Genomic DNA, 17,676 nt, shown 5'->3' with positions numbered 1-17,676 from the left:
TCATGAAGGTGGAAACTTTTTTTTTTTAACTCACAGTTCCTTGGAAACAGGCCCAGCACAGCATGCAGGGCCACACGGGAAGGCGTGGGTCATCTGGAGGTAGGAGTGAGGGGAAGCATGGGCCAAAGCCTTTGTGGTGGTTTCTATGGGAAGGCAGGGCAGGGGGAGCAGCCCCCTACCCCAGCTAGTGTGTGTAACTGCAGCCAGCTCAGAGGCAAAGGGCCTGTCTCCGGCTGCCTGGTACCTGGCCTGAAGTGCTTAGGGCAAAGGAAGGTTGCCTCCTGGAGAGTAAGAGCCAGCTGGAGAGGGTGGTCGGGAGTGTAGATTCTGGATTGGCTGCTCCGCATAGGAGAGGCGTGCTGCTGGGCAAGGCCTTTGCCATCTCTTAACATCGGCTCACCTGGGAAGGGCAGCCTCTCCCCAGTCAGGGAGGTCCCAGGTGCCAGAGCAACAAAAACAAAGAAAATAAGAAAACGCAGGGCCAGGTGCAGTGGCTCATTCCTGTAATCCTCACTGAGCCCAAGTGTCCGAGACCAGACAGGGCAACATGGCAAGAACCCATCTCTGTAAAAATTAAAAATAAATGAAAAAAGAACATATAGTTAATACGTCTCCCCTTTGTCAGTGGCAGGGAAATTCTGTACATCCTTGTACTATGTTTTGTTTTGTTTTCTAATCTTTCTGTGTTTTTCTGAGACGTAACTTTGATCATGGTAATTCCTGTAAAACATTTTATTTATACATCCAAAAGTAGAATCACTGAGTTCACATTTAAAGAATCAGTGTGTGAGAGTGTGTGTGTGTGTGTGTGTGTGAGACTGTGTGTGAGAGAGATGATATGTGTGCATTCCTGGAGTGTCACGGGAAATGTTAGAATTAGGAGAATATATTTCTCATTATATGATCTTCAGCACAATCTATTAATATTTTTAGTTCAAAAATACTTTCTTCCCTCAGACTCCAAATATTTCATGTTTAGAACTGCAGAACCGCATCATGTTGTCCTAGGAATCACGGTGTTTCCAAGGCCATCAAAGTGTCTCATGTGGGTGCTGATTGATGGGCCCGGGAGGAGCATGGGTGCCCCTGACCAACAGGTGCCCACTGTTGAGAGCAGCCTTGAGATTGTCTGTCCCACCCATTGCAGGTGCACATAGCACCTCGATTCTCTAATGCCTGATCTCCCTCTCCATCAGATTCCGAAAAATGGGGCAGCTGCTTCTTTCCCAGATACAAAAAAGGTAGTTTGTGGCAAGATAAGCGGCCTCAGCATGGCTTGCACGAGGCAGAAAGACACAAGCCTCCGCTGCTTGTGCACTCAAGGACCTGAACCAGTGTGGGAAGCAATGGGCTGTCCCCCACCACCAAGCTGGGCCCATGTGCTCCCTCCCTCTTCTTTCTAATGGCCTGTGTGGTTTAACTTCTCTTTTTACCTTTCCTCAAAATACAAAGAACTTAATCCTTTTGGTCTCTGAGTGAAATTGAAGGTGAATCTAAACCACCCATTGCGAAACGTAGTCTGTCTCTGTGACTCTGTATTTATTTTAATGGGAAAAATACATGAACCTTCTGGAAATTAGCTTTGGATTTAAAACTAACTTGCCACAGGATCAAAAGCCTATGCTTTTTAGTCTAACAAAACTCCATGAATGCTATTTCTGTCCAGTGCTCTTGCAAGTGGGGAAGGAAGATGCTGCTGTTCCAGGTGAAGGCTGGGGCTGAGTTTTCCGTGTGACCGTGGTGTGCTGGTCAGTGTGGACCTCAGAGGGGCATTGCAGGAGCACAGACCTCACCAGTGGGCAGGCTGAACTGGAGGACAGTGGGAGTCCTTGGGACCTCAGGGAATAGCCTCAGGAATTTGCCACAGGGCTTAGACAGTGCTTATTTAGACTTAATTTAGGCAACACAGGCAGCAGGCTTTTGAATAAAACACCAGAGACCTTGCTTTCCTGAGAAAAATGAAAGATCTACTGCCCTGCTAAAAAGACTTCTCCTTACTGAAAACACTGACTATGAAAAAAGTTAACCTATTCCTAACATATATTTAAGCATTCTTGTTTTATGTTCAATGTTAGTCATTAGAACACAAAGCTTATAAAAACAAGCGTGCTTTTGCAGCATCAAGAGGATACATCTACTTTCTAGGTAATCGACTTCCCAACATGGTAACATATTGTACCTTAGAGAAATCCTACACTGCATTTCTCATTCCCTGGCTGAAAAGCCCAAGAAGAATAAAGCCAGAGGAGAGCATTATTTTTGAGAGTGCTGTGGCAAAAGAATATCCAGACAGAAGACAAACACATGGACTGACTTAATATTGTGTGTCCTGGGAGGGCCACGTAGGAGGGTTTATCAGTGTAACTTTAGTAAAACAACCTGTCTTAAAACCTGAGCTACTGTGGATGCCTGAATGATTGTTTCTTTGCATTAAGTGCATAAATGCATCGAGACAAAGAGCGGTCTCCCTTGTACCATTTAGTCCTGGGAGAGGACAACTCAGTGGAATCGAGGGAGATGTAACTTCAGACCCAAGAGCAAGCCTGGTGCTCTTTGACAGTGCTAATGTGCAGTTCTACTATGGGCTTGCAGCTCCCCACTTACCAAGTGGTTTCATGACTCTTGTAAATAAGTGCCACATACCAGGTGGTGGTGATTAATCCAGCAGCAGGAAGGCCTGCAGGATAGAAAAGGCTTGTAGGATACAAAGGCTGATGCAGAGAGAATATGGGTGTGCATGTGTATGTGTGTGCACACATGTATGTGTACATGTGTGTATGCATATAGTCTGTGCATGTGTGTACATATATGTGCACTGTGTGTCCTGTGTATTTGTGTGTGCTGTGTGTAGTATGTGCAAATACATCTATATGTGTACATGTATATAGTATGTGTATAGTCTATAGTGTATGTACATGGGCATGTGTGTATGTGTGTAGTATATGTGCAGACTGTTTATGTGTGTGTCTGCATGCATGTATGTGTATGCTATGTAGTATGTGTACATGCATGTATGCAAGTGGATGTGCAGTGTATATGTGTCTAGTGTGTGCATGCATATGATCCTGTGTATACTTTTGTATTCATGTGTGTGCATTTATGTGTGTGCATGTGTGTGTATGTGTATGTGTGCAGTATGTGTATGCACATGTATATCTGCTTATAAGTGTGTGTGCACATGTATATGTATGTGTGCGTGTGCCATGTAGTATATATGTGTGAACATGTATGGTGTGTTCATATGTGTGCACATACGTATTTTTGTGTGTTGTGTGGTATGTGCATGTGTGTGGTCTGTGTCCATAAATGTGTACCTGTGTGTGTGTATTGTGTGTGCATAGTATGTGTGTTTATGTACATAGAGCCACACCTACACCCACTCAGCCCTTGTGGCTATCTTTCCTTCTCCCCCTGCAGAAAAGCGACTTTCCCGGGGGATTTCCCACGCCAGCTCAGCCATCGTCTCCCTGGCCCGGTCCCACGTGGCGAGTGAATGCAACAACGAGCAGTTCCCCCTGGAGATGCCAATCTACACATTCCAGTTGCCAGACCTGAGCGTGTACAGCGAGGATTTCAGGAGCTTCATCGAGCGGGACTTGATCGAGCAGGCAACAATGGTGGCTTTGGAGCAGGCAGGTGAGTTGCCCCTGCCGGCAGGCCCACGCCCTTTAGGCTTGGTGAATGGTGAGCTGGCCTAACCTACTCTATGAGCAAGAGAAGGGCACATGTTCTCAGACCCTGGGCAGTTTTCAATTAGGATTCTAGATGCTGCACCACACCTCCTGCTCTACGGGCCGACAGTGTTGTAGCCAGCATGGGCTGGATGGAGGGGCCAATAACTAGGTGGTGCTGAAATCTCTCGAGTTTTTCCCCTTGCTCCTAAATCCCGTCCTCCTCTAAGGAGAACTCTATGCTTCTTTGCCTTGCTTCTCTCTTTCCCCAGACAACTCCTCCATGGGTGTTGAACGAAAGATAGGAAAGACCATGGGCTTTAGAGAAAACGGGAGACCCGCCACTTCCTGTGGACTTGGGCAAGTCAGGTGATCTCTCTGAGCCTCAGTTTCCCCATCTGCAAAGATGAGGAGACTGCTGACCCGGCAACGCTTTGGGGTACTAAGTGATGTGTGCCTTCCATAGCTGTCAGTTCCCTGCCTGCACAGCCTCTTCCAGCTTCCAGGTTAAGGAAGCACAAAACCTGACCTCAGTCTCCTTCCTTCTCCTTAGTGTTTCCTCACCACCCTAACATTCCAATGAAGAAAGCATTCAAGAAGCAAGACAAACTCTCTTCTTTGGAATGTTTAAGGAGAAAATAATGAGTCCAAAACAAATGTCTAAAACAGATTTAGGTTCTTCCTGAGACAAAGCAATGCCAGTTTCACTCATAATCATTCACATTATAAACATTGCAAAATCACGTATCTGGGGGTTTCTCAGGCACGCATGTGGAAGGTGTTATGGCTGTCTCCTCAGGCCCACCACGCCCCTCCCAGTGGGAGCCCCGCCTGCCTGCACGGGCTGCCAGTGCACATGGAGCATGTCCTCAGCCAGTGGGAAGCCCTGCTCCTGCTGGGGTGGGGAAGCATCACCTTCCAGTGCTGACCCAGCCTTCAGCCAGCTCTTCATGTCCACTGTGGAGTGGAGCCTCCACTTCCAAGGCTTAGTCCATGGAGACGTCCCCAGATGTGTCATCCCAGGAGTTTAGGGCTGCAGCCAGCAATGCACTGTTAGGGAATAGAGCTTCTCTTGGCCCTCGGCCAAGACCCAATAAAATTACCAAGCACTTTCTAGAGTTCCAGAAGAAGACAGAAGAGAAGTACCTGTAGGTTGGTATGATTCTGATATTGGTGGATGGACCCTGGTAGGAAAGAAAAGGCAGCACAAAACTGTGAGATAAAGGACTCCATAAAGGGACTGCTTTCCAAGGAGTGGGCAGGATTTAAGGACACTAGTGAAGGATACTACCATTCCTGGGACTACCCTCAGGCCTGGCAAAAAGACAAGGGATGAGAGTGGCTGATGGAGATAGCCATGGGCAGGAGGTGTGGCATCCGGGAGAGAGAAGATGCTGGGGAAATAAATACTCTGACCACACTCTTCCTCCACCATCCAGGTTCTGACCAGTGCCTCTTAATGGCAGAAGGGCAGATTGCAGGGAGCTCACTGATGTGGTCCACGCAGGTCACCCTCTGCATACAGAGCAGCATGGAGAAGGATAGACAGTAGATCTGTGGGGCCGATGAGAAACATCCAGAAAGGCAATGTGCCGGGAAGTTTTACCAGACCTGGCTTCTGTGTACACGTGTACACCTGCTTTCATGCCATTGCTTGTCATTGTTTGCCCAGGACTGTCGTCATCCACCACTTTCAAGAGGGAAGGCACAAGATGCGTTTAGACAAAGGATGAGATGTGCTTAGTGGGGCTTATTTGTGTTGGGCAGGCTTGCGGTCAGGTCATAGCCACAGGACTCATAGAAGCCTCACCAATGGCATGCTTGACATTAGAACAGGCTCTGCATTCCCAGTAGCTGGATCTCTTGTTGTGACTGTGGAGGAATTCTTATCTCAGCTGCTTCACAGCCATCAAAAGCAACCCAATGACTGGCACCCACAGCCTTGCTCTGTCTTACCTCAGCAAGACTCAACAAACATAAAACAATTCAGCTAGATCAGCAATAACCTAAACCACTCACTGTGGGGGCTGGCTATTTTAAAGACGCTTCTATATGACTAATTCAGATAAGATATTTTCGATAGAAAAAGCTCACTATTCATAGAGAAGCGGAAATTAGTATTTGTTAAGAAAGAAACAAGTTTCATGGGTTACTCTCTGTTGAATGCTACGGCGGCATAGACCTTTACACAGCTCAGCACTGACGATTGCTAATAGCTCGGGTGATTGTAGCAGCTGCCTGAGTGCTGTGTTTCATGTGAAGCACAGTCTCGTGCAAGGTCATAGGTATAGCCCACCATGTTACCTTCTCCTTGAGCCCTACCATGCTTAGCAAAAGCCTTCACTTCTTTTGAATGTCTTTTCTGTTATTTTTTTCCATATTTTGCGTATTAATTTTTGTCACTTATATTTTACCTTTCAGACTAGCATTTTAAGATGGGACTCTGACTTCATCCAGTCTTGAAAAATACCTTTTAAAAACCCAAACTTAGTGAGTTAAGATGTTAAATTATGAACAGCTCATTGTTTATGTTGGGCACCACGAAGAGAACCAACTGGAAGCAGAGATCAGTGAAGGCAGGAGGCTCAGGCTCCCACCCAGTGGTGGAGAAGCCATCTGGTCTACACTTGCAGGAGGCCTTGAGGAAGTGGGTCTCACTCTTCAGGGAGTGGTCAAAGGTGCTTGTGGTGCAATTAGCACCTGAAGATCAGGGATCTGCCTGGGATAGGAGTCCTAGTAGCCAACATGTCTTCCTCATCCCTCACGCTGAAAAATAATGAAAGTGGCCAGGTGTGATGGCTCACTCCCTAGCACTTTGGGAGGCCAAGGCAGGAGAATCACTTGAGCTCAGAAGTCCCAGACCAGCTTGAGCAACATAGTAAGACCCCATGTCTACAAATAATAAACAAATTAGCCAAGCATGGTGGTGCACGCCTGTGGTCCCAGCTACTCAGGAGGCTGAGGTGGCAGAATTGCTTGAGTCTGGGCAGTCAGGGCTGCAGTGAGCCATGATCACACCACTGCACTCCAGCCTAGGTAACAAAGCAAGACCCTGTCTCAGAAAAAAAAAAAAAAAAAAAATAGGAAAAAATAAAAATAACAGAGGTACACAGACAACTGTGTGTGTGCTGCCTCAGTGGAGCGAAGCAGTCTCTGGGCTGGGTGATAGCATGAACCTGACCCCTGCCCACCATCCCTCTGACTCCTCCTAACTCCTTTCCTCTGCCCTCAAGCGAGGTCTTAGACTAGGTCATTTCTCAGTGCCCTGCTATGCTCAGACTCACGTGAAGACCCTCAGCCAGCCGGCGCTAAAGGGTCTCCCACAGCCCGTCTGGGTGAGGAGTTTGGTCACTGGAAAGCACTGGCAGCTCCTGTACCTTCCACCCCACAGCCAGGCTCTGCTCCCATGGCCCCCACTGTCACGGTCCACGTTTCCATCATGAAATGGCCATCCAAGAAAGCTGCTCAGTATTGCTGGGTACAAAGGGTAAATGTCTCTTTCTAATAGCTTAGTGCTTAGAATCTTTATGAATAAACTATTTATATGCAATATTATTTTACCGAATACATGAGAGATTGAGATACAGATGTCAAAAAATTATTTAGTAAAAAAAAAAATCCACTTGTTTAAGGGACAGTTCTAGCTGTGCTTGGCAGGAAACATTATCTCTGTCATAAGACTTTGGGTGGAGGACTTCCTTTTCCCTTGGGACAGAACATGAACCCAGGGCTCAGGTGGTTCTGAAAACTGGCAAACAGTGGCCTTCACTCAGTTAACATTGCCCACCACCCAGCTGTCCATCCTGGGGCCTGATTCCACTCTCCTGGGGCCCTGTGTGGTATCTGCCTGGCCTCCCGAGCCACATAGGCAGCCCCGTCTATTTCTGAGGCCTCCGTGTCAAGTGGGGTGCCAGTCTGAACTCCCATAAAACCCACAGATCTGGGAGACTGGTCTTCCCCAAGCCTTCAAACCCTGGAGAGCACAACCCACTCCCACCTCATGACAGTCTCAGGGCAACAGAAGGGCTGGATCTTCTGGGCCTAAAACCAGCTGACCTCCTGAGAGTGGAAGGGAAACACCTTTCATTCTTTAATGACTAGCCTGCCATTGAGAAGGCAAGAAACCACTCCTTTTGCCATCAGCTGGTCCTGCTGCATTTACACAGGAGATGGCTTGGAGACCGGGGTCTCTGGGTTGGGAAGTATCATCTGCTGCCTCTGGCAGCAGCTAACCACCATGTGGGTGAGATGGTGTGGTTCTTCAGTGTGTCTGGGGGCAGAGGGCAGAGGCATTTTTGTGTAATGCAGGAGTCACTGCATACATGGGAGATGGAAACACATGTTGAAAAATCTCGAGGCACAACTTTGAGTTGTGCTGCAGGGGAGGATGATTGGATTGAGGGGAATCTGCCAGAGAATGGTAAGTTACAGAGGAGGCTTGCAGGCTTCCAAGTCAGCCTGACCCTGGCTCGAGGCCCAGATTGGCAGGGGGAGCTTGGCCACGTCACTTGGTTGGCTTGAGCCTCACTTTCTTCCCTCTGAAAGTCAGAGATGTGTAACGGCGGCCAAATGGAGACAGACTGATCCAGCGTCAGCCTGTGTTGAATGCCCACAAAATGCCCCATCCAGGTCTGGGGCTACCTCCACACTCCAGGCAGATGAAACCCCTGCCCTCAGGGAGGTGAAATTCCAGTGGAAGAAAGCCAATGAACAAGGGGAGCATGAAAATGAAGTGGGGCCTCAGCGGCTGCTCTGGGGAGGTTAGGAAGGAAGGTGAGGGAATCCCGGGATGCCGCTGGAGGGCAGGGAGGGAGGCAGTAACAGACACCTGCGGGCCTGGCTTTCCTGGCAGAGGGAGTCTAGCGTCAAAGTCTTGGCATATTTAAGGAAGCCAGTGTCACCTGAGCTGGTGGAGCGAGGGCGAGAGGATTTGGAAAGGAGGGCAGGAGAATGGGAGCCGGGCCCTAGGGAGCCTCGTATGTCCTTTGGGCTTCACTGTAGGTAGATACGCAGCCCCTGGAGGGTTTTGAGCCGGGGGCTGACGCATCTTGATTCACATCTTGACAGATTCTGGCTGCTCGAGAATGGACTATGGGGTGGTAAGAGAAGAAGCTGGAAGAGCAGGCAGAGGTGGCTGCTCCAGACCAGGGCAGAGAGAGACTGCTCGCAGGGTCGTGGGGGTGGTAGTGCAGGTGAGGGGCAGTAGAGAGACACGGCTATGGGGTACGTTTTGAAGGCAGACCTACAGGCCTTGACGATGGAGGGCTGGGGCTCTGGCAGGCAGGGAAGAGTCCAGCATGGCCCTAAGAATGTTACCCTGAACACGCGGGTAGATAATGGTGCCTGAGGAGATGCAGACCCCTGGAGGAAGGGCAAGAAGAAGCAGCCAGCACTGTCAGGCAAAGCCGGAGACTGCAGTGAGACTTGTAAAGTTGCTGCCCACATGAACATGAGGGTCTGGAGTCACAGAGAGCCGTGCGTTGGGGATGCGGATGTGGAGTTAGTGCCCTAAAGTGAAACCCGTGGGATGGAGTGAGCTCTCTTGTAGGACCCTCCCACCATGCCCCCAACCTGGCTCCATGCAATGGTGAGCATGAGTTGGACACACTTGTCTGGAGCATGGACAGAAAACGGAAGCCGTCCAAAGACTCAGGCTGGGGCCCTACAGTATTGAGGGCTCCGGAACAGAAGAAGGAGCCAGCAGAGGAGACTGGGAATGTGCAGGCCTGGGAAACAGGGCGAACCAGCGGTAGATAGTGACCCTGACGCCCAGGGTGGAAGATGTTTCAAGAAGGGAGCAATCAGTGGTGCCAAATATGCCAGTAAGTCAGTGTGCACTAGAAACTGACCGCTGGGTTTGACTGCGAGGGCAAGGTTCTAAGGGAATCCATGCTGTGCTGTGCTTGATACAGAGAAAGGTCAGGAAGTGGCTTCCGTTCCCCTTCTCCTTATAGATCTCACCATCGGCTGCTGTGAGTCATCTCTTTCGTCCAGCTACTTTTACACTCCCTTGCCTTCCATCTCATGAGGCTTCCATTGGCCTCCTAGCTACCTGGGACCATTCCTTGCTTCCAAAGTCAGCTCCTCCCATGGCCAGTTGCCAAGTTTGCCTTCCGATCCTTGCTGTGCTTAGGAGCTTCCTCCATCCATCAGTCAGGCAGAGTCGCGGCTCTGAAACCCCCGTGGGCAAGCCTGGAAATACCACGTTCCTTTGTGGGCCGGGTGCAGCATTGGGCAACCGTGAGCACAGGGCCTGGGCCAGAGTGTGGGAGGGACAGAGGCCAGGGTTCACATCTCTGCAGCATAGTGGTCACAGCGTGGTTCCTGTGCAGCCCCCCGAGGGGGCGTCAGGCTCCTCTGTGACGTAGTGATGAAGCAGCCCCCCCTTGTGGGGCTGTTGTGAAGATGTACTGAGGTTGTGTGTGCACAGGGCTGGATGCATACTCGGCATCAAGTAAATGGCCTCCTCTACTAATTTTTTATTTTCATAGAGTGGTATTTCTTATTTTTCTTTCTTTACACTTTTTGCTATAAAGAATTTAAATTATGACCAAATACTTATCTTCTCAAGCATTACAATTAGTCATTAGTAAACATTGAGCACCTAATGGTGTCTCAAACTCTATTGTCATTTGCATTGCTTTAAAGGGATACCTGAGACCAGGTAATTTATAAAGAAAAGAGGTTTATTTGGCTCACAGTTCTGCAGGCTGTACAAGAAGCATGGGACCAGCATCTGCTTCTGGTGAAGGCTTCAGGAAGCATCCAGTCCTGGCAGAAGGGGAAGGGGAAGCAGATGTATCATATGATATGAAGGGGAGCAAGAGAGGAGGTGCCAGACTCTTTTTAACAATCATCTCATGGGAACCAGTAGAACGAGAACTCACTCATTACTGCCAGGATGGCACCCCGCCATTCATGACAAATCCACCCCCATGACCCAAACACCTCCCACCAGGCCCCCCTCCAACATTGGGGATCACATTTCAACATAGATTTGGAGGGGACAAACATCTCAAACTATATCAACTACCAGTATTATCAGGGACAACCAAGATGAGGAACACAAGGCCCCTGCCCCAGAGGAGCAAAGGACGTAAAGGCAATATCACAGTCCCATAGCAGGAGCTCTCACAGAAGCACGTGCAAGACACAGTGATGCCCAGAGAGGGGACGTCCAAGGGGGACCACCTGGGGAGGGTGCACTCCAGTGATATTAAAAGGAGTCACAGTGTCACATTTAGGGCAAGAATCCCCTCGTCTTTCTGATAGAGAATTGTCACGTTTTGTTTTCTTTCATCAAAATATCATGGGGTGATGAGCAAAAAGACATCTTATTTTAAAGTGTGTGGTAACCATCTGCTCCAAAGCTGAAGTTAATTGGTCCCATTATCACGGATGAATCAGAGGACCATTGCTCAGAAAAGTCAGAATAAGTGACTAATAGCTCCCCACATGTGAAACCACCTGCCTCCCTCGATGGTGTTCACCTGTGATTTTCTTATTTGCAGAACCTCAAGTTTTCAAGCTATTCACAATGCCAGTGCCCGTGTCTTGTTCCTGTTCTGTGGTTATGTCATGGGGAGTTGGGAATGACCACTCTGTCAAAGCCAGGAATAGAAACATGGAACCATGAACGTTGGCATGTTCCCAATCGCACTCCTTGTATGGAGCACACCTTTATCTCAGGCACCCCATTCTGGGTTCTGCTGGATGTTAGAATAGCACTGGGCCATGATGGGGTCTCCGGAGGCTGGCAAGTGCTGGCATTTACCATGGCTGGGCCATCTTTTCAGGGCGGTCACGTCTGATGTACAGCCCTAGGAGTGCTCTCAACTGGGTAAGAGTCTTAACTTCTGGAAGCCGGTTTACATCAAACCACTAAGCCTTGCCCTCCATCCACCCAGCTGCTCTAGCAGGCTGCACCCTGCCTACCTGCCCTCTCTCGGGTGTGCACGGTCTCAACAGCCTGGGCCACACTGTTATCTGCACAGGTTACAGGAGCTGTCTGCTTGCCCTTGAGCATTCAGGTGTTTCTCTGTGCATAGCTCCCCTTAGCAGCATGCACTTCAGGGACACGAGTAAACCTCCCAGACACCTGCTGAACACTCCCAGGATACATGTGAAATGAATGGACAGAATTCCTATTTAAATATCCTTGGGCTAAAGGACGCTGTATGCATTTCTATTGCTGCCTAACAAATTACCACACATTTGGCAGCTTAAAACAGCACAAGCGTATCATCCCACAGCTTCCGGGGGCCAGCCGTCTGCTGTGCTTTAGCTGGGTCTGAGACTCTGCTCATAGTCTCTCAAGGCTGAAATTAAGGTATCCCCTGGCTGTGTGCTCATCTAGGGGCGGATCCATTTCTAAGTTCCCTGCGGTTGGCAGAATTTAGTTCCTTGCGGCTGAATGACTGAGGTCCCATTTTCTTGCTAACTGTTGGCGCCTAGAGAGTACCCAAGAGACTCAGGAGTGATGCAGGTTCACTGTGCGCTGGTTCCTTGCCAAGTCTCATGCATGTATACAGGTTGCACAAAGCAGGTGTCTTACAGACAGGCAGCGAGGGACAATAGCAGCCTAGGGTTCAGGGTAAGACAGTTACACAAGATTTAGGACAGTGCCCAGGGTGCATGCTGTCTTGTGCTGCAGCTGAGGGACCCCAGAAAGGAGCCTGCTGTGGGTTTGATACCTGGGGCAGGCAGTCATTATTGGGCTAAAACATTGAAATATATCCTGTTCTCGGAGGGACCAGAACAGAGTCCAGACTGTTCCAGCCAGCTTCCCATGATCTCAGGATACTGCATTCCCAGCACATTCTTTTTTTTTTTTTTCTTTTCTTGGAGACAGGATCTCCCTCGGTTGCCCAGGCTGGAGTGCAGTGGCACAATCTCGGCTCAGTGCAACCTCCTCCTTCTGGGTTCAAGCAATTCTCCTGCCTCAGCCTCCCGAGTAGCTGGAACTACAGGCACCCACCACCACGCCCAGATAATTTTTGTATTTTAGTAGAGTATTTTGTATGTAGTAGCATGTTGCCCACAGTAATGCTTGAGAACTACGGAAAAGGGGAAAGAACGGGGTCAGTCCAAAGCCATCCAGGACCCCACACCAGGTCCTTGCCATCTAGCTCTCTTCGCATGGCATGGCAGTGAAGTTGTTTACTGCTTTGGATTGTTTACTGTTTGGCATGGCAGTCGTTTACTGCTTCAAGACCAGCCAGAGAATCTCTCTCTCCTCTCTCTCCCTTTCCCTCTTCCCTCTTCCCTATTCCCTCTACATTCTACCATCTACCCTTTCTCTGTAAATCTCTGACTTTCCTTTTCTCTGACCACTAAACCCTCTTTTGGTCCTCAGATTAGGTCAAGCCCACCCAGGATAATCTCCCTTTTGATCAACTCAGAGTCAGTGAATAGTAAAGTAATTACATCTGCAAAATCCCCTCACTTTACCCCATATTATAAGCTAATCACAGGAGTGATATCCCGTCGGAGTCACAGGTTCCACCTACACCCAAGGGAAAGGGATGACACAGGAGTCCACCCCAGGAGGTGGGAATCTGAGGACTGCTTTAGAATTCTGCCTGCCACAGATACAGTGTCATTACTTGCAGTATGATAATTCTTCTATGCTAAAAGATCCAGAATGAGACATTAACTCATACTGAATATGTTGTGGTCAGGGGAATTTTCTTGATTTCCTGATGTGCCACTTTTAACCATTTCACTTGGATTGGTATGTTACAGCACGCTGTGCCTAGAGGCAAGCATGCATTTGGACTGAATTCTACCTTTTTTTTTTTTTTTTTTTTGAGACAGGGCCTCACTCTGTCTCCCAGGCTGGAGTGCAGTGGCACGATGTCAGCTCACTCCAGCCTCTGTCTGCTGGGTTCAAGCGCTTCTCCTGCCTTAGCCTCCCAAGTAGCTGGAATTATAGGCATGCACCACCATGCCTGGCTAATTTTTATATTTTTGGTAGAGATGGGGTTTTGCCATGTTGGTCAGTCTGGTCTTGAACCCCTGGCCTCAAGTGATCCACCCACCTCGGCCTCCCAAAGTGCTGGGATTATAGGTGTGAGCCACTTCGTCCAGCCAGAATTCTACTCATGATGGCTTCAAATTTCAAACAACCTGTCTCTGAGCCCTCCAAAGATATCTTACCCTTTGACTGGCCTCTTTTGACAATCAGAACCATGGATCTGTTCATCTGGGATAGGATGGGGTGGGCACTATGGCAACTATGCTTTTGATAATAGCAGCCTTCACATATTGGGGATCTCCTATGTGCTAGATGTATTATACGCCATTTTAATTATGTCCAGATCTCACATCGGCTGCATGCAATTGCCAAGATGCTCTTCATTTTACAGAACAGGCAGAAGAGACTTGGGAAAGCCGAAGGGTTTGCCCATGGCTGCCTGGCTGTGAAATGTCCTCATCCTGTCCATGCCACGAGACCTCCTCAGTTCAGCTCAGAGTCTTGGGAACTGTCATTCTTTCCCTCAGGATACTTTCTGCTGCGTGACCCATTCCAAATATGAATTGCATGACTTATTGGATTTTCTTAAAAGAATAAATCACCAATACCAGAGAAAATCTCCAAAGGAACGCTGTTTGAGAGGCCAAGTAGAAAGCCAGCAGCCAAGTTACACAGTTCTAGAGGGACATGTTGCTGAGGGCACCGCACAGGAACATCTGACAGAGGCAGAGTGAAGGGGGGTGGCCCAGGGGGCCCACAGATCATGGGGGTGTCCTGGGGGGCCCACAAATCACGGCAGTCCCCAAGCTTTACATTTAACACTCCTCACACAGAGTGACTGATCCCAAAGTCCTGTTGGGAAGAAAATCAAATGAAGTTATCAAATTTTTAGGAGTATATGGTACATACAGAAGAACAGTTCACAAGCTGAGGAGACTTCAGACCAAGCGTGGCGAGAAGCCCACCTTGCGGCAGTTCCAGCACAGCTGAGAAAGCCTAAAGGAGGAAGCATTTTGACCATTTTTGTGACTGACTGTTACACATTAGCCTTCTTTTTAGGGCAAACAGAGTTAGTTTAAGCTGATTTGTCTACAGCTGGTTCACTGAATCATGTGGACTAGCCTATGTTTTGTGTTTTGTTTATAATTAGAGCTAATATCTCGGGGAAATCAGGATGACTTAAGTTTTGGCTACATGGTTATAGGTGGTTGGCCTTGGGGTGTGTCTGAACTGAGGCCTCTATTTTTCTTTAACAGTCCTGTAAAATGCAGGGATACATAATGTTACTGATGTGCTATTACCCACCAAGACTGAAGTTTGGAAGCAAGTCATGTTATGAATCTGCTGTAACAGAGCTCATAAGATCAAAAAACATTAAGTCACTATTGCATTGTCATTATGTTCTCACTTTTATTTTTGTGAGGAAGAAATAGAATTCTGTTTGTTACTCTAGGTATTGGAAATGAAAAGCACGTGTTCAGGTGGGAGTTAAGGAAGGGTTAGAAAATAGAACCTTTAGATGTCTTAAGAAGTGGTAAAATAAAACTGGCAGTGTATCAGATCCATGAGAAGCCAGCCTGCTCAACAATTCTGGGTAAAAATAAGAAACGTGATGTTAAAGCATATATTAATGACAATACATATTCACAGTTTTATGTTGTAGCCTTGTTTATAGACTCAGCATCTAAGGTACCCCTTAAATATTTCAGACATAGTCTTTTGCATTTTATGGGAAAAATAAGATGAGGTGGAAATATTTGCAAATTGGGGTTTTCTGAAGACATTCCATCCAGCAGATTCACCACCTGAATCCTTTCTTTTGCCTTCAAAATGTCATCTCAGGTGCAAGCAGCTTCCAGCTCTCTTTTCCCTTAAGAGTCATCTCTGGACCCATCACCCTTTCATTGTTTTAATTCCTCATTGACATGTACATGTGGGAAAGTGTGCGAATCCTAAGTGTAGAACAGATCACATCCTCTAACAAGGACTCAGACAAGAAACTCACATCAAGAAAACTGACTTCTTACAGCACAGATTTATTTTGCCTCTTTTTGAGCTTTTTATATAAATGGAATCATGAATGGGTTAAGTTCTGGATTCTTCCGCTTATCATTAAGCTTATGCAATTCATTCATAGAGTTGTGTAATTACCATATAGCTTATTCTCATTGGTATATTGCATTGCAATGTATATACATGTATTACAAATAACTTCTCCATTATGTTATTGATGGATTTTTTGGTGTCTTAGCTCAGGCTAACATAACAAAATACCATAGACCAAGTGATTTAAATGACCGAAATTTATTTTCTCACAGTTCTAGAGGCTAGAAGTCCCAGATCAAGGTGCTGGCCAATTCAATTCCTGGTGAGGACTCTCTTTCTATCTTGTAAACAGCTGCCTTCTCACTGTATTCTCACATGGTCTTTCTTCAGTGCATTTCTTGGGGTGGGGGACAGTTTGAGAGTTGAAGCTTTCTAGAGTCTTTTATACAAACACTAATTCTGGGAGATCAGGGCCCCACCCTTATAACCTCATTTAATGAATTTAAATTACTTCCTTGAAGTCCTCATCTTCAAATATAGCCACACTGGTGATTAAGATTTCAATATGTGAATTTGGAAGGGACACATTCAGTCCATAACAAGCTGTTGCAACTTTGTCATTGTTATAATAAATAGTGGTGCTATGAACATTCTTGTACAGGTTTCTGGTAAGCCGTGAACACGTTTCTAAAGATACATACACTCATCCCTCCGTATCCATAGGGATATTTGTTCCAGGACCCTCCAGATACTGAAATTCTCAGATGTTCAAGTTCCTTGTAGAAAATGGTGTGCTGTTTGCATATAACCTACCCACATTTTCCCATATATTTTAAATCATCTGTAGATTACCTGTAATACCTAACACAATGCCTATATCACTTCGTCTATGTGGATTTGACATATTATTTGGCACACAGCAAATTCAAGATTTGCTCTTTGGAACTTTATGGAATTTTTTTTTCTGGATTATTTCTATCAACAGTTGGTTGAATTCACAGATTCGGAACCCACAGGTCAATTGTACCTAGGTGTGATATTGCTGGATCATAGGATTTACATGTGTTCAGCATTATAACAGTTGTCCAAATAGTTTTCCAGAGTGGATGTACCAGTTTGCTCTTCCTCTATTGAGAGTTCTGGTTGTTCCATGTTTTTTGTCTTTTTGTTTTAGTTACCGTGTTGGAAGTGTAGGAGTATCCACACAGTGGTTTTAATTTTTATTTTCTGATGACTAGTAAAATTGGGTACTTTTCATGTTATTGACCATTTGCATATCCTCTTTTGTTGAGTGCCTTTTCAGGTTTTTTACCCATTTTTAAGATTGCCTTTTTTATTGACTTGTGGGAATTATTTATACATTCTAGATATGGGACCTTTGGCAGGTATGTATTGCCAGTATCTTCACCAACCCTACTGGTTGCCTTTTCACTCACTGACTGATATACTTTAATGAACAGAAGATCATAACTAAAATAGTTCAATTTACCTTTTCTTCCCCTTACTTGAGAGCCTCTATTTCAGCTTAAGAAACCTTTACCTACCCCAAGGTCCTGAAAATATTCTCCTGCCTTTCATACTTAAATCTATAATCCACCTAAAAATGATTTTCGTAAGTGATGTGCTATGTAATGAAAGTCCATTTTCCCGTATATTCATCAACCTGACATGGTACCATTTATTGAAATCATCCTTTCTTTATTATGCTGCAGCGTAACCTTGAGATACAGCAGGTGACTGTGTAGGTGTGGGTCTGATTCTGGGTCTGTTCTGTTCCATCAACAATTTTGATGTTATTCTTCTTTATCATTCAGTTTAAATCATTTTAAATACTTATTATAATTTTTCCTTTGACTCATAAGTTACTTAGACATATGTTGCTTAATCACCATGGGGATATTTCTAGGGTTTTTTTTTTCCTAGCTTAATTCTTCTGTGGTCAAAGAATGTACAATGAATGATTTCAGACATTTTAAATTTGTT

General features: G+C 46.6%; 1 protein-coding gene across 6 annotated transcripts in view; it reads left to right on the top strand.

Moving 5' to 3' along the window:
• OTUD7A (OTU deubiquitinase 7A) overlaps window positions 1–17,676 on the top strand; it is a 385,873-nt gene that overhangs the window by 306,343 nt on the left and 61,854 nt on the right. For all 6 annotated transcript variants that reach the window (XM_030814379.1, XM_030814377.1, XM_030814378.1 and 3 more), the window contains one exon: window positions 3,418–3,636. In XM_030814379.1, coding sequence (XP_030670239.1) covers window positions 3,418–3,636 — 219 coding nt within the window. The remainder of the gene's footprint in view (window positions 1–3,417; window positions 3,637–17,676) is intronic.

The sequence above is a fragment of the Nomascus leucogenys genome, chromosome 6, assembly GCF_006542625.1.
Source record: "Nomascus leucogenys isolate Asia chromosome 6, Asia_NLE_v1, whole genome shotgun sequence".
NCBI classification, from domain to species: Eukaryota; Metazoa; Chordata; class Mammalia; order Primates; family Hylobatidae; genus Nomascus; species Nomascus leucogenys.
Note: the sequence above shows the minus strand (reverse complement) of the source record. Positions and strands in the feature narration are given on the sequence as shown.